This window comes from Notamacropus eugenii, chromosome 6 (genome assembly GCF_028372415.1).
Source record: "Notamacropus eugenii isolate mMacEug1 chromosome 6, mMacEug1.pri_v2, whole genome shotgun sequence".
NCBI classification, from domain to species: Eukaryota; Metazoa; Chordata; class Mammalia; order Diprotodontia; family Macropodidae; genus Notamacropus; species Notamacropus eugenii.
In genome coordinates, this window is record NC_092877.1 from 46,953,665 (window position 1) to 46,979,531 (window position 25,867).

The 25,867-nt window shown below is 41.1% G+C and overlaps 1 protein-coding gene across 5 annotated transcripts in view; it reads right to left on the reverse strand.

The window, feature by feature from the left end:
- The window catches only part of M1AP (meiosis 1 associated protein), a 119,831-nt gene extending 94,331 nt beyond the window's left edge, over positions 1-25,500 (reverse strand). For 2 of the 5 annotated variants that reach the window (XM_072619885.1, XM_072619882.1), the window contains exons 1-3: positions 17,316-17,848; positions 17,030-17,175; positions 5,467-5,745 (exon numbers count right to left, since the gene is read on the reverse strand). In XM_072619885.1, coding sequence (XP_072475986.1) covers positions 5,467-5,694 — 228 coding nt within the window. In that variant the 5' untranslated portion in view covers positions 5,695-5,745; positions 17,030-17,175; positions 17,316-17,848. Of the gene's footprint in view, positions 1-5,466; positions 5,746-17,029; positions 17,176-17,315; positions 17,849-22,712; positions 22,838-25,126; positions 25,215-25,253 lie in introns of those variants that run through there. The other 3 variants (XM_072619881.1, XM_072619884.1, XM_072619883.1) reach the window with 3 other exon arrangements.
- Between the last annotated feature and the right edge of the window lie 367 nt (positions 25,501-25,867).

A 25,867-nucleotide genomic window follows, 5' to 3' on the forward strand; every position in this document is an offset into this window, starting at 1 on the left:
TTCACAGAAAAGTCCAACAAAGGGTAGAGCTCCCAAGGGAGTACTAATTACTGCATCTACTAGGGCTGGATGGCTGAAGAGCCTGGGTTTGCACTTGTTTCTGGCTCTCCCACCGCATCTCAAGCCTGAGGCACATGAGTCAAGGAAAGCAGTACTGTAATGTGTTTCTAGAGCACGTGTAGCACTGGACTCCAAGATTTATTATACGTTACTTTTGTTCTTCATAGTGTAGGTCTCCACTGACATCTCTTCTAAAGCCACATTGTGGTGGTGGTGGGGTTAACCCTGGGCTCCCAAAGGCAATGCCAGGTTCTATCATATTGGAAAGATATGAGGCCTGTTTGTCATTTAAGGAACAGCCTCGCCAAGTCCTGGAAGGGCCACTGTCAGAAGGTTGGCTGCTTTTTGGTCATAGAAATTCACGAAACTTTACTAAGGTGTGGCAGGGTACTGCAGAAGAAGTTCCCATGTTAAAGAAGCTACAGATACTTGAAATATTGAAATAAATAACAAAAAAAGGAATTGTTTCTCTTTCTTGGAGTGAGAAAAACTCACTGCAAAAGATAAAAGTATATGACTTGACTCTACTCAGACAGTACATGAATAGGTCATCTAGGGAAAAGAGGAATTTTCTTTCATGAAAGCCTTGAATAAAAAGATCAATATTCTTCTAATGGGCTATAGGCCAAATGACTTCTGGCTGTCCTTGACTCTGGGATTCAGAAACCTATCCAGAGGAAGGGTATTTGTTGTTGTTTAGTCATTTCAGTCATGTCTGACTCTTCGTGATGCCATCTGGCATTTTCTTGTCAGATACTGGAGCTGTCTGCCATTTCCTTCTCCAGCTCATTTTACAGATGAGGAAACGGAGGCAAAGAGGGTTCAGTGACTTGCCTGGGGTCACACAGCTACTAAGTGTCTGAGGTCACATTTGAACTCAGGAAGATGAATGAGTTTTCCTGATTCCAGGCCCAGGGCTCTCCACCGTGCTACTTATCTATCTTAGAGAAAAGGTAAGTTCATATTTTTGTTTATAATAACTGTCGAACTTACCTTACAGGATGGTTGAAAAATGAAATGATACATGTAAAGCATTTGATAAACTTTCTCAAAAGGGCTATATGCCAACTATTATTACTGCTGTTACGATTACTTCATTATCCTCTAGTTTGGTGGAATTCAGATAGAAATGCTCCAGAGACAGGGGGCAATGAGGCCTTTCTGCCTAATGATCTCCAGACTATTGCACAAATGGTTAGAATGGCTGCTTTTTAAATCAATGAGAGTACTGGGGGGGCTCGTTCTCTGCAAGCTTCCTGCATGCATCTAGAAGATGATTCCACAAGCAGCAAGGAAGATAGGGACAGTATATACTATATATTCTTCCCACCCAGTTTTTATTTTTCTACTAAGTCTCTATATTTTAAAAGTTTTTCATTCCCTGTAGCTTGGAGATCTGTATGGCAGCAGTGACAAAAATACTGTTCTAAATTTTTTATGGATAAATACTATTCTCAAGAGATTATAAGAAATACTTTTGCCTATCCACAGCATTCTCCAGGATATTCTGAGGTCTGTATCTGTAGTAAAGGAATTTGTCATCTGTTAGTTTGTGAAAGAGAGTGAGCTTCCAATGTATAATTATGGTCACTAGGTCATATCTTATGAATTATTTTATAAGTGCTGAATTTTTGCAAGATGCAGCAATATTTTTAATCATTTATTTTTTCAATTAACAAGCATTTAAAAATTAATGTGTACCTCCTCTCCTTCTCACCTTTAGTAAAAACAGAACAAAACAAAAAAAATCAAAATAAAATCTACAGTATAGTCACAGTCTGGCAATTATTCCCACATTAACTATGTTTGAAAATATGATAATAGTAACAGCTAGTATTTACAAAGTGCTTGAAGGTTTATGAAGTACTTTACAAATATTATTCTTACAACAACCTTTGGAAGTAGATGCTATAAATATCCCCATTTTGCAGGTGAAGAAACTGAAGCAGACAGCAATTAAATGACTTGCCCAGGATTACACAGCTACTAATTGTCTAGGGCAGGATTTGAAGTCAGGTCTTGCCCACTGGAGGTCTTGTATTCTAACCATTGTGCCATCTAGTGGCCTTATCATCTCTCTATCAGGAGGTGAGTGGTGTGTTTCATCTTCATTCTTTTGGCGTCCTGTTGTATCATTACACTATCAGTTAAAGTCTTTCAAAATTGCTTTGCTTTTCAATATTGTCACTGTATAAATTATTCTACTCTTTATGGTCAGTTCCCAGTGCATCAGTTCATAGACGTCTACCCACTTTCCTCTGAAAATGTCCATTTCGTAATTTCCTAAGGCACAGTAACATTCCATTCCATTCACATACCACAAGTTATTCAGCAATTCCCTTAGAGATCATTCCTTTAGTTTCCAATTTTTGATTATCACAGAAAGAGCATGTGCAGTGGTATGTTGCACAGTTTCTGTTTGCTTGCATCAACTACTCTGGCCTCCTTCTGGTGACAATATCTTGGTCTGGAATAGCTAGGACAGATCCCTTTGTAACATTTCCCCTTTGTTGATACTTCTTTGTCCATTTGTTACTGGCTGAATTGAGAGGAGCATTGCTCTTGAAGGGCCTGTAGATTCCATGCTTGGATCTCGCCATTTCATGTGCTCCACTCAGAAATAAGCCAATTTTAGTTACATTTGATACACACAGTATACTGTTGGCCTTTGTTACTGCTCTGTGAGGTTCCAGAAAGATTTCTCTAAGTTCTTAACCTGTGATATCCTCTAAGACCTTTTGTCATTCCTTATTATTATCATCATTATGATTTATTATTGCACGGAAAGTTGCTAAATGCGAGGCCCTCTTATTGATTAATGAGGAGACCGATTATAGATCTGATTTGTTAGGCTTCTTGGGCTTGGTGAAGTTCCCCAGCACAACGCTCTTCACTCTCTCTCCAGGCAATGCTTCCTCCACACACACACTCTGTGCTGATCATCCTCTGTGCTAGTGGCAAACATCTCATGGGAACATATAACTCCTTGTTTGTGCCTCAGTCAGCAAGTTCCTTATCAGAGGGTTGCTAAACAGAATTATCTTGGCTGTGTGACTTTCAAAGAATCTTCAAAGATTTTAACACTCATGAGAGACCTTGTTGGAGAAAAGCTCTAAGGTGGCATTTTGTGGAGTGAATCATATACTTTTTTATAGTTGACAATAAGCACAATACAATGCTGTCCTCTTTGGGTATTTTGATCAATTGTGTGACTATGAAAATATGCTTTACTGTAGAGTGTCATTTTCAAAAATGTGTCTATTTCCTGCTCAGATACATTTGTTATGTATATACATCATGTTCAGAAAGATTGTGTCTACAGGGAAAATAGGTCTAAGGGTCAGTAATTATTGATATAATTTCTTGGTTCCTTTTTCTGTTACCAACAGTATCTATGATTTGCAAAGTGTTTGGTATCTTTCTCCCTTTCTTTGAGAACAGAACTGTCAATGTGCTCAGAACTGTGCTGCCCACAATGCAGAGCTCCTCCATGTGCTGCTGGTCTGGCCCAGCCAATAATCTTCTCTGTTTCAATTGTTTCATGGAACACACAGGAGACTGTAATGCTGGAGTCCAACTGTGGCGGCTCCACATTAACGATGAAGTAACTGGTTGTAATAACCCTGTCTCATCTGCTATTTGTCCATCCTCAGAAGGACTTGGTTTAACTGGGTCTCTTGACAAACTTTCCATCAGTTTGGTTTTCCTTCCATTCTTTAATGCTCTTTTAAAAAATGATACTGCCCATAATTTTCTACCATCCTCCGGTACCTAAGCTTTCATGTTTATATTCTACATTACTTTTGCTCTTGTCCGCATGTCATTGCTTAGGAAGGAAATCAAGTGTTTTTCCCTAAAGCACTTTCTAGGCAGTATGATGAAACCTATGGACCGCTTCTCAGAATAACATTTTTAAATGCATAAAATAAAATTTATAGGATTGCAAAGGATACAAATTACAGCAGGATAAAGACATAACTTTTTCCTGTCCAAGTTCATGGACTCCCTATAATCTACCTACGGAACTCGAGGATCTGGAGCCCTGTTTTGGAATACTGGGCAGTTGTTTACACAAGCTAAAATTTCTTAGGAAATGGTGATTGTTTGAGTGTCTGTTCTTTAATTTAGTGTCAATAGCCTGTATAAGCAAGGTTGCTGTTCATTTAATTGTATACCATATCTTCTCACTTTCATTCTTTCTTCTATTTGACACTCAGTTTGATCTTCGCCCTAACAAGCTGATGGTTTCACTGTACACAGAAAGCTGATTCAGAAATAATATCCACATCAGTACTCAGTTGTTTCTTTTCTCTTAAGATATAGCTGATGTCATTCTTGCGATGTTATTTGGTGTTTGTCATATCTACTGCTATCTTCAGAAGAATTTATTCATTCCATGTAGGTGTCAGGTTTTGGTGCAGTATATAAACTGTTGGTCTCTCTTTTTCTACTCGAGCTATATTTTCAACATACTTTTTGTCCTCTTCCCTTATGGCCCACATTTGTTTTTAAATTAATTGCATTAAAAGCACCTATCGATGTAATTGGGAAGGTCTCACCAAGTTCTCTGTAGATGTCAGCACATAAACTCCAAGTATCTTCATGTGATCCTTTTTTTTTTAAAACCAATGCTCATTTGCATAATAAGCTCATTTTATGCTCCCTATAAGCACTGTAACTCAGTGACCAGGCCACCCATGAAATGATATTTCTTATTGCTTTTGGACACACAATGAACCAGCTCCACCGATTCCTTCCTTTATCTGCCTCTCCCTGGAAGACCGATTTGCTGTGCTTCCATTTAACATCACCTTTGCTGCTTTCTGCTTTCATTTTTGGCTGCTTGCTTGTCAAAGGACAAGGCCCTCACATTCAGAGTACCCATAATGTTTACAGACAATCTAAAACTGTGGTTCTAAACCCCTTCTGTCTCTTTTTATATAATGCTGCAACTGCCATTGCATAAGCAGAGGTGGCCCTTCTGCCATTTTGCATTTTACTTTGTGTCATGCATTATGATAGCCAAAGAAGTCAATCCCAAGTGCATGGACTAGTGGTGATGAACATTTTTAGAGTTAGCTAGGCTGGTCCTCAGAAAACAAGCAGTCTGTAACTGAGACTGTATTTGAAGCCTTTCCAGCTCAGTAGAAACTGCTGCTATCATCACCTTTAAGAGCCCAGAGTCATCACCAGCTTACAAGGGAGCATCAGAGTGGAATTGTGTGCAGGATCCTAGCTTATCTGGCTCTCTAACTGGCTCACTTTCCTCACTCTTTAGTGGGAACATACTGCCTTCCCTTCCTAAGCCTTAGCTGCTCTGACTTCCTGTCTGTGGCACAACCAGAACCCAGCTCAGGTATGACTATTCTCATGTCATTTGAGGGGCCTTCTCCTGGTTCTACTTACCACAAAAGGAAGGATGCACTCATGTCGATTCTGAACCACATACATGCTGAACAAAGGCATGCGGCTAGGGCCTTCCAGGCTGCAGGCTAGAGAGAAGAAATTCTGCAGAGCCTCACAGAGATTGGAGCAGACCCTGGCCCATGAGGGCCATGCAGCATCCACAATGAGGAGGCGGGGAGGCTGCTGCCACCCAGGTGATGGGCTCAGGGGCTCTTGTCCTCGATTCATGGTGGCCAGACCAGAGGTGGAACTAACACTGTTTTCTGATGTCCTCTGTGCCTGTAGGGAAGGAAAGAGAACTTTCTAGTCTCCAGAAAGTAATAAAATCATAATAATAACGAACATTTAATTACTAACACTTAGTTAACAATGCTTACCATGTTCCAGCACTGTGCTAAGTGCTTTATACTCATTTGATTCTCACAAAAACTCTGGGAGGAAAGTACTACTATTATCCTCATTTTGGTCAGATGAGGAAACTGAGGCAAACTGATATTTTTTTTAAAATGACTTGCCCAATTAAGTAAGTATCTGAGGAAGGATTCTTGATTCCAAGCTCAGCACTGTATCCACTTCATCACCTAGTTCCTCCCTGAAAATAGAAATATAGGTAGTGTACACAGATCTAGAGGCCCAACCCCAGGATATTTAGATACTTTTAGGGTTACCTGACCTTGGCCACTCAACAAACTTTTATTAAGTTATTTTTATATGAAGCCCCATGTTAGTTTCTGAAAGATTTTCTGAAAAGTAAATTCATTCTGCCTGGGCTGAAGAGTTCAATTTATACCTGTTTTCCCATCTTGGGGTCTGAGAGGCTGTCTGTAAGACTGAAAGTTGGAAGGGACAATGAAAGAATTATTGGATTCTCTTTCCTGTTGTGTGTGGGAAGGGAAGGGAAGAGAGAGTGGTTCCTAAGAGGAAGATGAATTCTTGGAGGACTGTGTCTGAGAGAGAAATGTGGGATAAACTTTGGGTGGAACTCTCGTGGTAAACTTATGGGAGAACACAAACAAGACATGGCTAAGAGCTGCACAGGAAAGGCAAGCCAGGAAGGATTGTGATCCATATTATCGTGAAATGTAAAATATTCATATCACACTCTTAGGTGGGCAACTAAGTAGTGCTGGGGATAGAGCACCAGTCCTAGAATCAGGGGACCTGAGTTCATATCAGGCTTCAGACACTTAGAAGCTGTGTGACCCTGGGCAAGTCACTTAAACTTGATTGCCTCTCCCTCTTCCCCCTCAAAAAAATAAAAAAGAGAGAGAGGGAGAGGGAGAGGGAGAGGGAGAGGGGGAGAGAGAGAGAGAGAGAGAGAGAGAGAGACAGACAGACAGACAGACAGACAGACAGATAGACTTTAGGCGTAAGTATCAGAAACTATTTTATTTATTTTACCATTAATCTAATCAAGTCATTTCTAGATTAGACAGATGAGGAGAAAATGGCATAGTTCTCCCATTTCTGACATATCTCTATCCCTGAGATGATTTGAGGTAACATTTATAGGAATTGTGAACAAGCAAAAGATATAAAAATACAGTATTGGAGTTAACATTCATTCCAAACATAGTCACTCTTTCTTTGACGCTTTTCTTTCAGTCTTCCCCAGAAGAAAATAAAGTGACCTCCTCCCAGCAGTCAATATCTTAATGCTTTCTCAGCGGAGAAGGGCACACCAACAGCACCAGTCACTTCAGCAGTGTGCCCTTAGATAGAATAACAGCTGCCCAGTCACTCCAGGGGGCTGAAGATGGCAAGACTCTTAATACATCAAGTACTTTTTGTTCTCAGTGCTGATCCCTTTCCCTACCTTCAAACTGTGAAGTCTGGCAAGGGCTTTTAGACCAAAGAAAAGATTATTTTTAGATATTTTTAGTTTTACTAAAAAGGAAGTCTTTTATAGGCTTGCACTGAGGGAGCATTTGGATTGATGAACAGATTCATTTGAGTATTTGAGGAAAAACACTGGCTGAAGGATGAACTGAGGAATAAAATCTGAAAGAAGGGGCCTCAGTTGAATAGTGGGAAAAGACTGGTTCTCAGGTTAACCAAATAATGAACCAGGATAAACTGAAAGATTCTCAATGACCCTGGACATTTAAATTTTTGTTATTTTGTTTTCCTGCATTCATAGATTTAAAATGGGAAAGGTCCAGGACATTGAGTTCAGTCCTCACTTTACAGGGGAGAAAAATGAGCTCCTGAGTGGGGTCTTGGTCAAGGTTCAAGAAGTAAGGAGTGACATAGGGTCTCTGACTCCAAATCCAGGTCTTTTCTACAGAGCCAGACTCTCTTAGAGTCTCTGTAGTATATCGTATTAATTTTTTTAAAGGGAGCTGAAAAAGGGGTTGTGGGAGGGTACTGAATCTAAGTCCAGAAAGTCAGAAGGAGATGGAGAAGAGGAATGAAGGTAGGCCAGCCTGAGCCCCTCCCCAAAATGGAGGTAGCAGGAGGATCTCACCGATGGGAAAATGGGATAAAAATGATAAAGAGCAAAAGCAGTAAACTGCTTTCAAGGATTTCCAGTGAGCTCTAACTTAAATGCCACAGTCTCTTCTCCATCCTAGTTCTCTCTTCTGCTGCACTCAATCCCTTGAATTTTCCTGGATATTCTTTCTTGCTTTGTCTTCTAGGACTCTACTCTTTCCTGGTTCACTTTGTAACTGACTATTTATTTTTTATTTATTTATCTATTTTTTATTTAACTTTTAACATTCACTTTCACAAAATTTTAGGTTTCAAATTTTCTCCCCTTTTATCTCCTCCCCCCACCCCAAAACACCGAGCATTCTAATCACCAATCTGCCCTCTCTTCTATCATCCCTCTCTGCCCTTGTGTCCATCTTCTCTTTTGTCCTATAGGGCCAAATAACTTTCTATACCCTTTTACCTGTATTTCTTGTTTCCTAGTAGCAAGAACAGTACTCGACAGTTGTTCCTAAAACTTTTGAGTTACAACTTCTCTTCCTCCCTCCCTCCCCACCCCTTCCCTTTGGAAGGCAAGCAATTCAATATAGGCCATATCTGTGTAGTTTTGAAAATGACTTCCATAATGGTCGTGTTGTATAGGACTAACTATATTTCCCTCCATCCTATCCTGTCCCCCATTACTTCTATTCTCTCTTTTGATCCTGTCCCTCCCCATGAGTGTTGACCTCAAATTGCTCCCTCCTCCCCATGCCCTCCCTTCCATCATCCCCCCCACCCTGCTTATCCCCTTATCCCCTACTTTCCTGTACTGTAAGATAGGTTTTCATACCAAAATGGGTGTGCATTTTATTCCTTCCTTTAGTGAAATGTGATGAGAGTAAACTTCATGTTTTTCTCTCCCCTCCCCTCTTTTTCCCTCCATTAAAAAGTCTTTTGCTTGCCTCTTTTATGAGAGATAATTTGCCCCTTTCCATTTCTCCCTTTCTCCTCCCAATATATTTCTCTCTCACTGCTTGATTTCATTTTTTTAAGATATGATCCCATCCTCTTCAATTCACTCTGTGCACTGTATCTCTATGTGTGTGTGCGTGTGCGTGTGCATGTGTGTGTGTGTAATCCCACCCAGTACCCAGATATTGAATAGTTTCAAGAGTTACAAATATTGTCTTTCCATGTAGGAATGTAAACAGTTCAACTTTTATAAGTCCCTTATGACTTCTCTTTGCTGTTTACCTTTTCATGCTTCTCTTCATTCTTGTGTTTGAAAGTCAAATTTTCTTTTCAGCTCTGGTCTTTTCATCAAGAATGCTTGAAAGTCCCCAATTTCATTGAAAGACCATTTTTTCCCCTGAAGTATTATACTCAGTTTTGCTGGGTAGGTGATTCTTGGTTTTAGTCCTAGTTCCTTTGACTTCTGGAATATCCTATTCCACGCCCTTCGATCCTTAATGTAGAAGCTGCTAGATCTTGTGTTATCCTGATTGTATTTCCACAATATTTGAATTGTTTCTTCCTAGCTGCTTGCAATATTTTCTCCTTGACCTGGGAACTCTGGAATTTGGCCACAATGTTCCTAGGAGTTTCTCTTTTTGGATCTCTTTCAGGCAGTGTTCTGTGGATTCCTTGAATACTTATTTTGCCCTCTGGTTCTAAAATCTCAGGGCAGTTTTCCTTGATAATTTCATGAAAGATGATGTCTAGGCTCTTTTTTTTTGATCATGGCTTTCAGGTAGTCCCATAATTTTTAAATTGTCTCTCCTGGATCTATTTTCCAGGTCAGTTGTTTTTCCAATGAGATATTTCACATTATCCTCCATTTTTTCATTCTTTTGGTTTTGTTTTGTGACTTCTTGGTTTCTCATGAAGTCATTGGCCTCCATCTGTTCCATTCTAATTTTGAAAGAACTATTTTCTTCAGTGAGCTTTTGAACCTCCTTTTCCATTTGACTAATTCTGCTTTTGAAAGCATTCTTCTCCTTATTGGCTTTTTGAACCTCTTTTGCCAGTTGAGTTAGCCTATTTTTCAAGGTGTTATTTTCTTCAGCATTTTTTGGGGTCTCCTTTAACAGGGTATTGACCTGCTTTTCATGCTTTACTTGCATCTCTCTCATTTCTCTTCCCAGTTTTTCCTCCACCTCTCTAACTTGATTTTCAAAATCCTTTTTGAGCTCTTCCATGGCCTGAGCCCATTGGGTGGGCTGGGATACAGAAGCCTTGACTTCTATGTCTTTCCCTGATGGTAAGCATTGTTCTTCCTCATCAGAAAGGAAGGGAGGTATTATCTGTTCACCAAGAAAGTAACCTTCTATAGTCTTATTTTTTTCCCCTTTTCTGGGCATTTTCCTGGCCAGTGACTTGACTTCTGAGTATTCTCTTCACACCCACTTTGCCTCCAGATCTGCCCAGCCAGCGCTTGGGGTCTGAGATTCAAATGCTGCTTCCCAGCCTCAGGGCTTTGGGCAGGGGTGGGGCTGCTATTCAGTGTGAGATTGAGTTCAGCTGCTCAGGTGGGGGCAGGCCGCCTCACGGGCTCAGTTCCCTCAGGGGGTTTATGCAGAGACCTTCAACAATGGAAACGGGCTCCTGCCTGCTTGGGGAGCCCCTGTCTGCTCCCACCTCCGCTGTTGCCTCCCAAGGGGGCCTGAGTTATGGGGGCACCCCACTCCCCTCTTGGCAAGCCGAGAAGACCCTCTCACCAATCTTTGGGGCCTATGGGTGGAGGGACCTGCGTGGCTGCTGGAGATTCCATCCCTGAAGCCTGCTCGGATCTGCTCCTCTTGGTGCTGTGGGGTCAAGGCAGGGCTGGGCTCAGCTCCGGGTCGGGGGGCGCAACAGACCTTTTGCGAGAGGTTTTCAGGGCTCTCTGGAACAGAAATCTCGTCCGCTCCGTTGTTCTGTGGCTTCTGCTGCTCCAGAATTTGTTGGGAGTTCTTTTTTACAGATATTTTATGGGCTGTGGGTTCGGAGCTAGTGTATGTGTGTCTTTCTACTCCGCCATGTTGGCTCCGCCCCGTAACTGACTATTTAGCTTTTTCTTATTCTTCTCAGAAGGTTTATCATAATCCCTCCATCTCCCAAGTGATCCTGGGCAGGTTATGGAACTTCTGTTTGCCTCAGTTTACTCAACCATAAAATGGTGATAGGTATAATAATAGCACTTACCTGCCAGGGTTGTTGTGAGGATCAAATAAGGCAATATTGACAAAATGCTTGGCACAGCTCCTGGCACATAGTGGACACTATGCAAATGCTTGTTTCTTTCCTTCCTTTCTTTTCTCTTCTTTATATTACACTCTTTTCTTGGGATATCTCATTTCCTCTCAGTGGTTTAATTATCAACTATCTCTATGCCACTGACTCTCAGATCTATATACTGAAGTCTAATCTCTTGAGTTTCATTCAGTCTGCAAACAGATATCTCTATCTGGATGTCCCACTAAAATCTCAAGCTCAACATGTCTAACACTGACCTGACCATCTTCCCACCCCTCAGCTTCTAGTGATGGCACCACCATCCTACTGGTCACACAGGTTGGGAAACTCTCAGTTATCTCTGACTCTTCCTTCTGCCCTTCTCTTTGGTTATATTCAATCAGTTTCCAAACCCTGTTCATTCGATTTCCACAGTATCTTTCACGTCTACCTCCCTCTCTCCATTCAACCTGCTACCACCCTGGTTCAGGCCTAGTTTTCTCTTGCTTGGATTTATCCCAGGAGCCCTCTAACTGGTCTCTCTGACTCCAATCCATCTAGTCTCCAAAACACTCTCCAAGCAGCTGCCAAAGTCATTTTCTTAATGCACAAGTCTGACCATGTCACTTCCCCATACTCAGATACCTCTCAAGGATCTTCATGGCTGAAAGGATAAAACAAAAGCTCCTCAGCCTAGCATTTATAGCTCTCTGTAATGTGGCTCTGCGTTTCCATTAGTCTTATTCCATATTACTCATTTTCTTACTATTTTGAGCCAAATCAGAATGACTAATTGTTCCCTGAACTTAGCATATCATCTCCCACCTTAATGTATTTTTCTGCAGGCTGATCCTATGCCTGGAATGTACTCCTGCCTCATCTCTACAGGCCATCTCCAGTCTGGCTGTCTCCACTCAACTTCCCTATGGTCATCATTTCTGCTCCCTCTCCACTAGACAGCCAGACTGCATCCCCGGCACCCCTCTAAGCTTAAGGAGGCCAACTCTGGCCTTGTCTTATCTTGAACATCTCCAGGTCTGACACTCTCCTTTTCCTGAGTTATGTTCTCTCATTAGAATGTACATTCTTCGAAATCAGGGGTTATCTTGCTTGTCTGTATCTGTATCTCCAGCAATTAGAAGAGTTTATGCTAGCCCACAGCAAATGCTTAACAAATCCTTAATCAATCACTCTATCTAATTACCATTCAGACTCCCTCCCTTCCTTCAAAGCTCAGCTCAGGGGATCCCTTAAAGCTAAAAAGTGAGTTTTCCCTCTTCAAATTTTTCTAGTTCATTTTGTCTTGATTTTTCTTGCTCCCCCTGCCACCATGCAGTAAACATGTATATGTCTCATCCTCCCAGTAGAGTTTAAGATCCTTGGGTGGTGGGGAACTGAGAGCTATGTCATCTTTCATCTTTGTATCCTTATTATCTACTACAGTGTCCTGTACATAGTAAGAAATTAATATTCATTGATCTGAATGGACTTAAGGAGAGAGAGAAGGGAAGTAGGGAACCTGAGGCAAACAAAACCAATACGAAGAAATTCAGCTGATTTAGTAGCAGGGGAGATGCTTCACTCTAAAAAGCCTCTCCGTTCATTAGGAAACTGCCCATAACAATGAGACATAATTTACTCAAAGTTGTCATTAATACTTCATTTTTAGTTGGGTTCAAGGCACAAACATGAAAAAAAATCTTGTTTTTTTTTTGTCAGGAGTCTCTAACCAGTTGACTGAGAGAGTAGGCAAGAATATTCTGGGACCTGGAAAGAGATTCCTTCATTATAAATTAATAAAATTCTAATTTATCAGTTGTCAACTGTCAACCTATACCAGAGCTTTTATCAAAGAACAAACAGAATTAGGTTGCATAGCACATGTTTATTCTCTCAAAGCTGGAGACGTGTATAGGTCCATACATGGGAGTTCATTCAAAAGTGAGCTCAGGGAAAGGATAATTGAAGGGGATCTTATATCCTCAGAGCAATTTTCCCTCCCTTCCTGACTCAGGATGCTTGTGTCAGCCAAAATTATAATCTCCATATGTATTAATCATAGTATGAGAAAGTAATTTCTTAACAGGATAGTTTCACCAAATAATAAGATGAGACGTGCCAAAGTGTCAATTGAAATTATAGTTTCAACATGTCTATGTTTCTTCTATCATAAACATAATATAACACAGCATAACATAACAGTGCTCATAAACAATAGGGAAGAGGGATGCCATTACTCAAGACAGGAGGTAACAAGGGAGAGTCATAAACAATAAGGTAAGGGAGATGTCTGGTGGGCCAGGTTCTTGGCAGAAGAATGTTGTCAGTCAACAAAATCCAGCAGGAAAGCTTGTGTTTCCTCAGAGAGCAAAGCAAAGCATGTCTGTTATGCCACAGCATGCAAAGCATTATGGTAGGTTAAGCTCAGAGTGGGCCAAAAAGTCTTTCCCCTGATTGGCTAATCCAGGTTTTAGGTCTTTCTCAGGAGAGGAGGGCTCAAGCTGGTTTATGCAGTCAACCCTGACTTAGTTTCATTAGCAAGAATTTATTCCTTAGGATGTGATAACTCTAAGAAGAAGTGATAAAATAAAGGTGCTTTACTTACAAAGCTGAATACCAGAGCCTAGATTCGTGGTGATTCCCACCAAGAATATGCCACCCTTCAAGCCTCAACCAACCTGGATCTTTTTGTAATTAACATCTTCCTAACTGTAATATCTGCATGACTCATCAGTTTTTTCATCAAGCCCCCCCTTTGTGACAGCATTTTGGCCCCCAAGTAATATGATAAAAATACAGTAAGCTCCTGTAAAGAAAGTTGTATTTCATAAATGCTGGGAATAATCTGCGTATATTGTTAAATTATTCTAGTTTCAAGGACTATTTAGCTGCTTACATTTCCTTGTCTGTCTTCTAATTGAGCTAGAGTTGGGCTCAGTTCTGTATCTAGTTAGGTAAAAGATCATACAGGATGATCGTCAAAATGGCACCATGAAGTTTATTGACTGGTGGGATTGAATAAGTGGATCAATAAGCTAGTTTCTTCAGGCCCAAAAGGGTGAATCCCAAAATAACTTTGGACATGTTTGAGACAAAAAAACATTATTCTAGGGCCATATGGTGGGCAGACCTATTGAGTCTACTCCTGGCACTTGGAAGGATTAAGAGGGTAATTTTAGCCTGAAAAACTGAAAAAATTTAGGGTGACTATGTCTGGGATGAAGATAGTTTCTAACATATATATATATATATATAATATTTTATATATATTATATACAATATATAATAATATAATATATAATAATAATATGTACCTGCCTAGTTATGTTATTTCTGTACTTGTTTCTGTACCTTTTTCTTGTTAACAAACTCTAATAAATGAACTCTTGGGGAGGTGGGAGTTCATAGCAGTAGAGAGTGGGGGTGCTAGGAAATAAGACCTGGATAGTAGTATCAAAGGCAGGGAGACAAGTAGAGGTAGCTGCTCAAATGAGGAAGAACTATGAACTCAAGGAGCCAAGCTAGTTCAGGAGCCAGGAATGGCTAAAAAGCTTGGCCCCTTCAGCTGGTGTACAGGGATACAGGGTATAGGGAAAGGCTTAGTAAAGGGGGTAAGGTGAAGAGCTCTGGAAATAATGGGATCTTTCTGGAGAACAATCTGACAGTACAACACAAAAATATACTCTTTCCCCTAGTAATACTATCATTGAGACAAACTATATACTTGTAGAATATTATCAAAAAGAAAAATAGTTTTTTATTCAAAGAGCATTATTTTTTATTGCAAAAACTATAAACCTTTCATTTCTGTGATCTCCTGATTAACTAGATACCACATGCAGATTTCTAATTCTATTTTTACCTTTTAAGCTAATTTCAGCCCTTAGTTTCTATTCCTTCTCTCCATCATTATGGTTATTTAACTTTTCATGTGTCTAGGTCATTTTTTCACAGACTGTCATGGCTAAAGAATTCATTGCTAAGTGAACTGCCCACTGATGATGAGCTTTTCCATACTTAGCAACACTGTCCTTTGTGTATTTCTTTTGGAAAATGGTGCTGTGCTTTTAATTAAGTCAAGCTTCTCTCTAAAACAGATGCCTATCTTTTTTAAACACCAATATTTCTCTTCTGTTGGTGAGAGAGGCTGTGAGTTATGGAATTTTAATGTTTTTCATTCACTAAACATTAATATCTACTATATGCTAGGCACTGCAGATGCAAAGACAAAAATGAAAATAGTTCTTGTCCTCAAGAAGCTTACATCCTACTAGAAGAAAACAGCATGCATACAGAAAATTAAATACAAAATAATTCCTGGGGACAGGACACTAGCAATGCGTTTGGTCGAGATCAGAATAAGCCTCAAGTACAGCACAAGGTGGCACCTGAATTGGACTCTGAAGGAAGTTATTATAAGGCAGAGGTTTGGAGGGACTTCAATGAAGGCACAAGAGAGAGGTGAGATGGGAGAGAGAATGTCACATATGGGAATAACAAATGAGTCCATTTTGGAACACAAAGTGCATGTAATGTGAGTAACATGCAGTAAACCTAGGAGGATAGATTGGAGCCACATTGTAAAGGTTTTTACATGCCTTTAAAGGCTTCCAGCATGGTGAGTGGGTTCTTTGTGAAAAAGTCATGGGAGCACATGAACAGAAGTTGCTGAGAATGAGCTAGCATGGACGGTTTGCCATCTGCATTTTTGGAGAACCTGCACTAATGACATAAGTCAAAGATCAAAGCTCTATGCGGGCAGGGCCCACATTTTCTTCTTCTTTGTATTCACCAAAACTCATAAAGACCTGCACATACAGTGGGTTCCTTGCAATATTTATGGTTAAAAGGATGCTACAAAAACAACATCAACCTGCACATCAAACTGAAGGGATGGGGGCTGATGCCCACTGTCCCCAGATCTGCCATGGACGTCTGTGACAGCTAGCTTCTGGAACAATTTCTTAGGAGTCACCATGGACACAATGCAGTAAGATGTAATGTGCTGGTTATCACTGATAAAGATGTCAGCAGGAAATGTTCTTTGTGTCATGTTCCCAATGGCCAGGAGGGATGTGCATCATCCAACTACCGGTTCCACGGGTTCTTATTCTTTTCTGCATCATGGCCGCCTTTGTAGTTTGAAAAAGCCCATGAACCTCCTTCTTAGGATATTTTGAAATGCATAAAATAGAACACATAGGATTACAAAGGAAACCAATTACAATGAAATATAATCATCAAAATTTTAAAAAGTTAATGCACCCCAGGTTATGAACCTCTGATCTACACTCTTTCATTCAGTCCTCCTATGTTAAGAAATTGGAATATTATAGGGTAGGGAGGAAAAGGGCTACCATCATTTATGAAGGAATTACCCAGGGTCACACAGCTCTCATGGCTAGAAAGCAGCACAAGTGGGGAATAAATGATTTCAATTTTGTATGGCTACTTAAGGGTGCCAGAAAGTAGAGAGATTGCTAACATACAGCAAAGGGAAGCAATAGATGCTAGGATGGCACTGGGAATTAAGAATGCTGACTCTCGGTAGAAGAATTAGTAGCTAGCGTGAATTGTGCCTTATTTGACATGAGGACTAAGAGGAAGGAGTGGGATTATCTGGAGACCCATAGGAAACACCTTATGTAAATCATGACAGAGCTGAACTTTCACAAAGAAGCATGTGCATGGAGGAAGAAGGGATTCACACGTTTGCGAAATACCAGCTGAGTGCTAGTGAGTTTTTCAGTTTGTGGCTATGGAGTGAAACTAAGAAGCTCCTAAGTAGGGACCTGGAGTCATGGCCTTATCAGCATAGTACTCAATGGAACTGAACTCCTCTAACCATCTCGAGCTCTCAGCCATAGGCCTCTGAAGTTCACATGAGATAACACATGGAAAGCACTTTGCAAACGTTGAAGTAGTACATACTCACCAACTACTGTTGTTATTGCTGGTCTATCGTCTCCAGTCCAGTGGTGACTTCATTCCCCAAGCCTTCTACTGCACTCCCGGTGAGCTCAAGCAGTATTGATACAGCAATACAGGGATGAACTGGTAAATGTTTAACAACTGGGCTCTCTGCTTGGAAAAATGTGAGAACGCATATTTTTAAGCTGAATCTGCATTATTAAGACTTTCTTTAATTGAGACGATTAACAAAACAATAAATCGAGCCCTGATTTGTAGGAGACGCTGATTTCTGAGGTGCAAATACTCACTCTGATAATTTAATAACCAGCTTGGTTAGAGCTGGCTTCAGCACATTCCTGATAGACATTACATAGAAAGACAAGATTTCCACTAATGCCGTCCTAGACTGCCAGGCCTGTACCTATGCTTACTCCAATACAGTTTCCCTTTCAAGACTCAATACAGGTGGAAAATGGACAAAAGGAAACACTCTCGTGATCTGAAACAGGGCACTCACCAACAGCGTGGACATAATCATCCTAACGACAATGAATGTGATAAAGCTAGGGATTGCTCTAAAACCACATAATCAAGGACAGTGGAAAAGGCCAGCTTGGCAGACAACAGTCCGAGCTGGCACATAAATTAGGACGGACTGTGTGGCAGAAAGAGTACTGGACTCTGAATCAAAAGACCTGTGTTTGATTCTCAGCTCTGGTACTATGTGACTCAAGGAAGGTCCCAACCTTTCGGTGCCCTAGATTCATCTGCAAAATGGGGATAGTCCTACACTATTCCTCACGCTAAGGTTGTTTTGTGGAAAGTGCTTGTAAACCTTAGAAAGAGCTTTACCAAAAGGAGCTATTATCATCACACTTTCGTGCATTCCATACTCTGCATCACAAACAAATAGAAACTCCAACAACGTTCTGAGTCTTCTCGGCACTGTGTGTCGGAATTACGTCCTCACTCTTGGTGAATGCTGCCTTCTTGGCTGATTCCTGTCCTATCTCGAGGCACTTCGCAGCCTGCCCGCAGCTCTCCCACTGTACGAGGGAGCAGGCTCTAGGCCACCAACAGGGGCTGTTTGTCCTTCCGAATCTGGAGTGAGACAGCTCAATTACAAACTGTTATGTTTAGTTAAGCTGTTAATGCTCTTCATCTCGGCCTTGATAAAAAGCATCGAGGTGGCACAGTGGATAGAGCACTGGGCCTGGGGTCAGGAAGACCTGAATTCAAATCCAGACTCACAGTTATTCACTGTGTGACTCTAGTGAGTCACTTAACCTCTACTATAAAATGAGAATGATATAGCAACTATGTCCCAGGATTGTTTTGAGAACCAAATGAGATCTTGTAAAGCACTTAACACAGTGCCTGGTATTTAGTAGGTGCTTAATAAATGCTTGTTTCCTTCAATCCATCCTTATTATGCAAAATCTCAGAAGGCTCACAATTTCAAATGTTGCAAAGGACAAAGGAAATTCCTGTTAGTAGGTCCACAGTAAAAGACTTGTATGAAAGAAACAGAATAAAAGGCACCATCAAGGATGTCAATTAGCCTTGAGGATTGGCCAAGAGAACTACCCAAAATGAGACAAAGAATCGTTTGAGCCAGTCAGGAGGAAGAGGAGCATTTTGCAAGGACCTGTGGAGTTTGCTATGTTTACTTTTCCTTAACTATCAAGTATTGCACAAAATTCACATCACAGAGGAGAAGTGAAAGGGCTATAGGAAGAGGACTCTACCCTTCAGGTTATCAAGGATGATAAAGTACTCCTTGAAGAAAAGGGAAGACGTGCTTCAGGGAAGAAACAAAGTGGAAGGGAATTCCACCCTTGGGGCTGAAGGGTAAGAGAATGTGCAAAAGAAGGGTCACTGAACATCTGGAAGGAAAAGTAACAGGAATGAGGTTCTTCCCATAAGCAAGGGGAGCATCTGAGGAGTTCCTTGGGCTCCAAGGAATGATGATGTGAGAAATCATCCAGGAAGGGCCAGAGGAAGAAGAGATGACTAGAGATCAGTGATGACTGCCTGCTGAGGGGTAGTCATGTGGCTCCACATCAGTCTGACACAAACAACTTTAAGTTCTGCTGTCTCCTTGGGGAACTGATCTGGGAAATGACAGACAACTTCTGAGACTTGTCAAGCCTGAGAACCAACTATCTACTTCTGGCAATTCTGGGATAAATGATACCACTGGAAAGGTTGTGAAGTCCTGGGCAAAAAAATAAAGACTTTATGGGAATAGGTGGTATATTCTTCATTACTAATGACTTAATGCAGCGAATTCATAGGAGAAAGGGCAGACTAAAGAACTGAAGAGTTAGCTATCATAATATTGTCTGAGAATGGGATTTAGATACAGGAATAATGGGCACTTGGCCAGGAATGGAATGCATCTGACAAAGACCAGTAAGACTGTATTTTTCCTGGAGCTTATAAATTTAACCTAGAGTGCTTGAAACTGGAAAGGGAGGGAGAAAACTGCCCACACAGGTTTGCCAACCCAGATTCTAAACAGGGTTGAAGGTAAGAACCTAAGAAACAGAATAGTACGAGAGGTCTAGTAATTCATGAAGATAATATCCAAGGAATGAGCCAATAATAAAACCCATGGTTTTATGTCTACATATAAATGCACAAAGTATAGGTAGTAAATTGGAAGAACTAGATTCTACCATAAGGAGACAAATCTGATGTGGGTTTTACTGATAGTGGATTATGACTCATGACTGAAATACAGTTTGAAGGTTCATAACTATTTAAAAAGGATTGAACATAGAAAGTGACAGAGTTGCATTGTAGATTGTGGAGATATACTCATATAAGGAAATTCAGGAACCTGAGGAGGGAGGGAGGAAGAACATTATGAAGAGGATTTGGGTCATAATCAATGGAGGACTTTTCTACAGACCATTTGGACAGAAAGAGGAATCAGATGATGAAACCAAGAAACTTATCACAAACTCAGCATGAAAGCATGATATTATAGTGATGGATATATATTCAAGTATCTAGAATTCTGCCGGCATTTCTCTCTTCCAAAAGCTGAGTAGCTGACAAACTAGTAACTTCTTTCAAAAGATGGAGGAAGCAACAAAGGGAACTGCTATTGTAGACCTAATTCTGATCAAGAAGGAGAAACTAGTTGCTGAGGTAGAAACCACAGGAACCTTGAAGGATAGTGACCATTCAATAATGGAGTTTGGGACATACAAAAGCCAGGAATAATCTGACAGGCAAATAAGATTTTGAGAGAGCAAATTTCAAAGGATTCAGAAAATTTATGGGTAAGACCCAACAGTTGTTGACAAACTAGAAAAATAATATGAAGTATAATGGATTAAAGTAAAGCTCCACGCTGGGGTTCAATCAAATGGGAAAGTTGTGGCTAGACAATAATTTCTGTGAAAAAGATATGGGGGTTTTAGTGCAAGCTCAATATGAGATGGAAATAAAAAACCAAAAGCTAATGTTTTCCTAGATTGCAGGGACAGACAGATTGTCTTTTCACTTCACATACAACTCCGTACCTCTATATAGGTATGTCTAACTCTATGAAACAGCTACCTTGTAACAAAGCACCTTTCTTACAGGGATGTTATACTACTTCTGACATATTTTAAATGTGTATTATTTATTAAATGTTCACCTATGTAGAACTAGGCATTGCACTAAAATTATCTCATCCTTTCTAAGAGAACAGTTCATTCCTTTCTTATCCCTGATCCTAAACCTAAATTAAGATCACTGATATGAAATATCCCTAAATGGTCTAATCTTAATCTTCTATTTCCTAACTTACTACTTAAAATCTGTCTCCTTGTGTCTGATAGTTGACACATCTCCCATCCACGTTATCTCATAAGAAAGGTGTTTGCTAACAGTGGTATTCCTGCCTTGGGTTTGCATAATTTTGTTAACAAAATGTCTTTTTTATCTTTAAAAATTCTGAATGACAAGGCAGAGACTAAATTTTATTTCAAATGAAATAATTCTCATATAATGATGCCCCAATTAACTAATTCTCCATAAATAACACTAATTTTTCACAAAGCCTGTCTGAGCATTAAGGGTGTAGGGGTGAGTTGTGGTCCCCTTAGTTCTAGGTCTCTGTCTCAGATGCAGGTCTCTGTCTCAGATGCAGGCCTCTCCAGAATAGGCCAGAGCTTAGGCCTGGTTTAATAATAGCTGTGAATGGGAGAGATGCTGCCTGAGCCATGGCCATATTCAGCCTCTGTGTCATTAGGTACAGGACTGTCTTCAGTGAGGGGACAAAGGAGGGGCTATGCTGGACTCTGCTAAGGGGGTGATTCACATTCCATGGAATGTATTTCTGTGCTTCCTACGTTATCTCAGTGTCTGATAACAAATAATACTTACTGGTAGAATGCACCCTCTTTGTTAATAGGGGCATTGCTAACACAGTAGTACCAAGAACAGGGTCACACTCACAAGTTCTCAATAAAAGCTATGGAACAGACATGTTAATAGCTTATACTTAGAAAGCTCTTTAATTACATATATTATCTCATTTGACCTCCACAATTCTGTGACATAGGTCCTGCAAATATTATCATCTTTTCACAGAGGAAAACAGAGCCTTGGCTTCCCTAAGTGACCACTGCGAGTGGCAGAGGTATGTAGGAGTTACACTCATGTCTTCTGACTCCTAGCACTGGATCACAATTCCTCATCATTGTTAGGCCTCCAGATACAACTTTCATGGTGTTCAAATGCCTCACTGTTCCCTCGCTGTTAGGGTAAAAATTTGGCAAAGGACTTCTGTCCATCTGGCAGGGATTTCCCTCCAAGCAATCAGTGTTTAGATAATAGAGTGGACAAATGACCAGCATTTCAGTTGCAATTCCAAATAAGTAAACGGCAACGGAGAGGTATCCCACTAGAACACACTGGGGCATTTCAAAGGAGACACTCCCCATAGCAAACACTAAGAATATTACAGTTTAAAACAAAAGGCAAACGACAGTGATAAACCAGCAACACTGAGAGTTAATTTTGAATAATAAACTCCTAACAATGAATCCAATGTACTGACCAGGCAAACACATGCCATTAATGCCTTATCCCTCATATGCACTCTCAGTAACTATGTGGGGCCAGCTCCCACATGGCGACCTGTGGAATGCTGGGGCCAGGGCTGTGGCACAGACAGACATACAGTGGAGTAAATAAAACTGTGGGCCCAAGGGACATTCCCCTCCTCCCCTCCTCCCCCACCTTCCTTGACATTGGTAAATCTCTCTAAGCTTTGGTATCATGCTTATTTTTAAGGCCACATTAAATAGAGATAAAAAACAATTTTCTTGTTGCTTTCTCAAGCACAATCCATGAGATGATGTGAAATATACCTGACTTTGGTTAATGTTATCCCACATGAGCTGGCTGCTTTCACTTGCAAGCCCTTAACCAGTCCTAAACCTCCTGTCCCAGAAGAGAACAGATTTAGAGCACTCCTCGCTGAAACAGGTTTACCACACATTAAATGAGCTCTTTTTGTTCCTGGGGCCTGTATCTGTTCTCTTTGGTGTATCGATTTTTTCTTTCTTAATGCCCTATTCAGAACATTAGCCTCAGACTAAAGGTGGAAGAAATCTTAGAGATTATTCAGTCCCACTTCCTCATTTTAGAGCTGAGCAAACAGAAACAAAGTGAAATAACCTGCTCAAGGTCTAGCTCACCCTTCTTGTGAATCCATGGTTCTCATCTGCCTGCCTTTTTGACTCACTGCTTCACTCTGACCTTTGATTCATCTGCACTTCAGAAATTTTGGCTGCCTGCCTGACTGGTGACCCAGGACCCAGCCTAAGTCCTTCTCATGTACATACACATCCTCAGCTCTACTGGACCATGATGCCTGCTCTTTCTCAGATAAAGTGATTTTGTTTACCTGGGGAGGAGGGGGAAATCTTTGCATCAAATAACTCTGATAAAGGAAATAGGCGTAAAGAATGAACACCAATAGTCATTCTCCAAAAGATAAGAAGTTGAAGGCTCTGATCAATTCTCATAAGGGGTGCAAATTATTAATAACCATATGAAAGCATGCCCCAAATAATAAGAGAAATGCAATTCAAAATAATTCTAAGATTTCACATCACTCTCAGAAAATTGGCAAAGATCGCAAAAAGACAAAAATAGTGTTGGAAGGGCTGCAGGAAGATAGGCACACTAATATACTGTTGGCAGGGCTATGAATTGGTTCAATCATTCTAGGATAAAAAGTGGAATTATGCAAAAAAGTGACTCAACTGCTCAATCACATCCTTTGATACAAAGATCCAATTCCGAGGCATATGACCAAGGAGGTCCAAGACAAAAAGGGTATATAATACTCTATGTATATGTATACATACATACATGTATATATGTATCACTTTTTTTGTGGTAGGAAAAAAACTGGAAGTAAAATGTGTGCCCATCAATTAGTTTCATTCCTTGAGAAGAGAGTTGAAACATGAGCTTTCAGGTCCCTTCCAAATCCATCAGTGTTTCTGAGTCTGAGGTGCCAAAAATAAGGAAGTGGAGTTCAGTGAAAAAATGCTAGGAGAATGATAGATTTAGGAGTCAACTGTCTTTGAAAACAGAATCCCCTGGGAATAGGTGAGATAGTCAAGGGATAAATGAAAGAATTGGATTAAATAATTAAATTAATAATAAATTAAATAATATTTAGTGTTCCTTCCAATTCTAAATTCTATGGTCCTCTGAAATGAGGGACTGGAGGTTAGGGGAGAGGTCAGGGTGGGAGATTTGGGAGTTATCTGGATAAGGAGGATCACAATCCATAGGAACCAATGAAATCACTAAAAGAAAGTGAGAGGGGAGAGAGACAGAGAGAACAAGTGAGGGAAGGAGGGAGATGGAGACAGGAAGGGGAAGAAAGGAAAAGGAGAAGAAAAGGTGGTAGAGGGGGAAAAGGGGAGAGAGAAGAGGATAGGGGAAGGGAAAGAGAGAGAGAGAATATAAGGGAAGGAAGGAGAAAGACAACAAAGGGGAAGATAGAGAAAAAAGGAAGAAGACAGACAGAGGAGAGGAAAAGAGGGAGAGAAAGGGAGAGGGAAAGGGGTAAAGAGAGAGAGGGAGGGAGAAAGAAAGAGGAGGGAGGGTGAAGATCTAGGGCACATAACAATAGGCAAAAAGTGAACAATAAGAAGCTGCTTTTCTCTTTGCTTGTAGTGTATCAAGAAATGACTGCTAGGCACAAACAAAAATCATTGATAAAACTTCAGAAATAGACAAAGGGCAACAAAAAAAAAAAAAGGAAGAGGATCATGGAGGCATCTTTTAAAAACACCTACAACAGCTGGTATTTATACAGCACTGAGTGTCACAACAACTCAGTCAAGTGGGAAGCAGGACCATCCCCATCTTACAGATGAAGGTAAGGCAGGCAGATCGAAGCATTCTATTGGTTCTCTATTTTGTTTTGTTTTTCCTTCCTCATGGTTCCTCCCATTTGTTCTAATTCTTCTATACAACATGACTAATGTGAAAATATGTTTAATAAGAATGCATACATAGAGCCTATATCAGATTGGATTTAACAATTAAATTAATTATAATAATAAAAATAATAAATTAATAATTTATCCCATTTTGGGGAGAGGAGTGGAAAAACTGTACAACTTCCGGAAGTGAATGCTGAAAACTAAAAATAAATTAATGAGTGTTCAGAAAAGAAGCAGTCCGCCCGCAGCTGAGCCGCCCGCCGCGCCTCCCGGCTGCCTCTTTTCATCAGTACCGAGAAGGGAGGAGAAGGCGGGGCAGAAAGGAGCCCAGAGGAGCAGGCCAGCTTTGAAAGCTTCAGGCCCACCTCCTCGGTCCTTAAAAGAGAAGGTGGGGCCCGCAACGTCGGGCAAAACCCCTTCTGTGCTTTCTCCTGCTCCACCAGCGATGAAGCAGGGCCACTTTTATTCGATGTGTGTTCATTTCAGAATAAAAATACATACACTTTTAAAAGTTGTCAGCAGCTAGAGGGCTGGACGGAGCGGGGCTGGAATGGGCCTTAGTGGGCATCGGGGCCAACGCCCTCATCTGCCAGAGGAGGAAGAAGGAGGCCTAGAGAAGGCCCCGCCACCCCAGCCTCCCTTACCTCGGTAAGTGGGATTCGAACCAGGGGTGGAAGACTCCATATCGGGCCCGGGGCGGAGCTGAAAGGTGGGGGGGATGGGCTCGAAGGGGAAGGCTTCCCTCGTTCTTTTTCCCCTCCCCCAGCTTACCTGAGGTAGGTCCCGGCCCGACCCGCTGAAGGAGCCGCTAGCCGAAGTGAGGCAAGCCACGTGACAACCTTCGCCCCGCCTCCAGGGGGCGCTAGGGAGGCTCCAACAAATCCCCCTGGGGAGGGGGGGACAGTGGAGATTAGTTCTCAGGCTGAGAATAAACAGCTTCTCTTCGGGGCTTCTTCTGGTCTAGGAAGCCCAGATGATTCTGCTTACGGTCCGTACGTGACCTCCGCAAGGCCCTGTTGGGGGGCTTGCTTTAAGTAAGGGTCGCTTCCTGAGCAGTTCTCCCCCACCTTGGAAGAATGGAACATTCCATCAACCCCACCCACCCTCACACCTGGGAGGGCTCCAGGCTTTAACCCTCAGTGCCCCTCTTTGCATCAGCCTGTCAACCAACTAGCATCTCTTAGGCAGGGAGAGCTGGACTTCCTGCTAGGGATACGAATATAAAAGTGATTCAAAGCCTTGCCTTCAAGGAGCTTACATGCTACAGATGTTATTTTATAATTTAACGTATTATATAACATAGCAAAAGTTATATACAGGACTGCAATATGTTCATAGGGAAGTAAACGCAGGATGGGGGCAAAATAAATACACAGCCCTGGGGG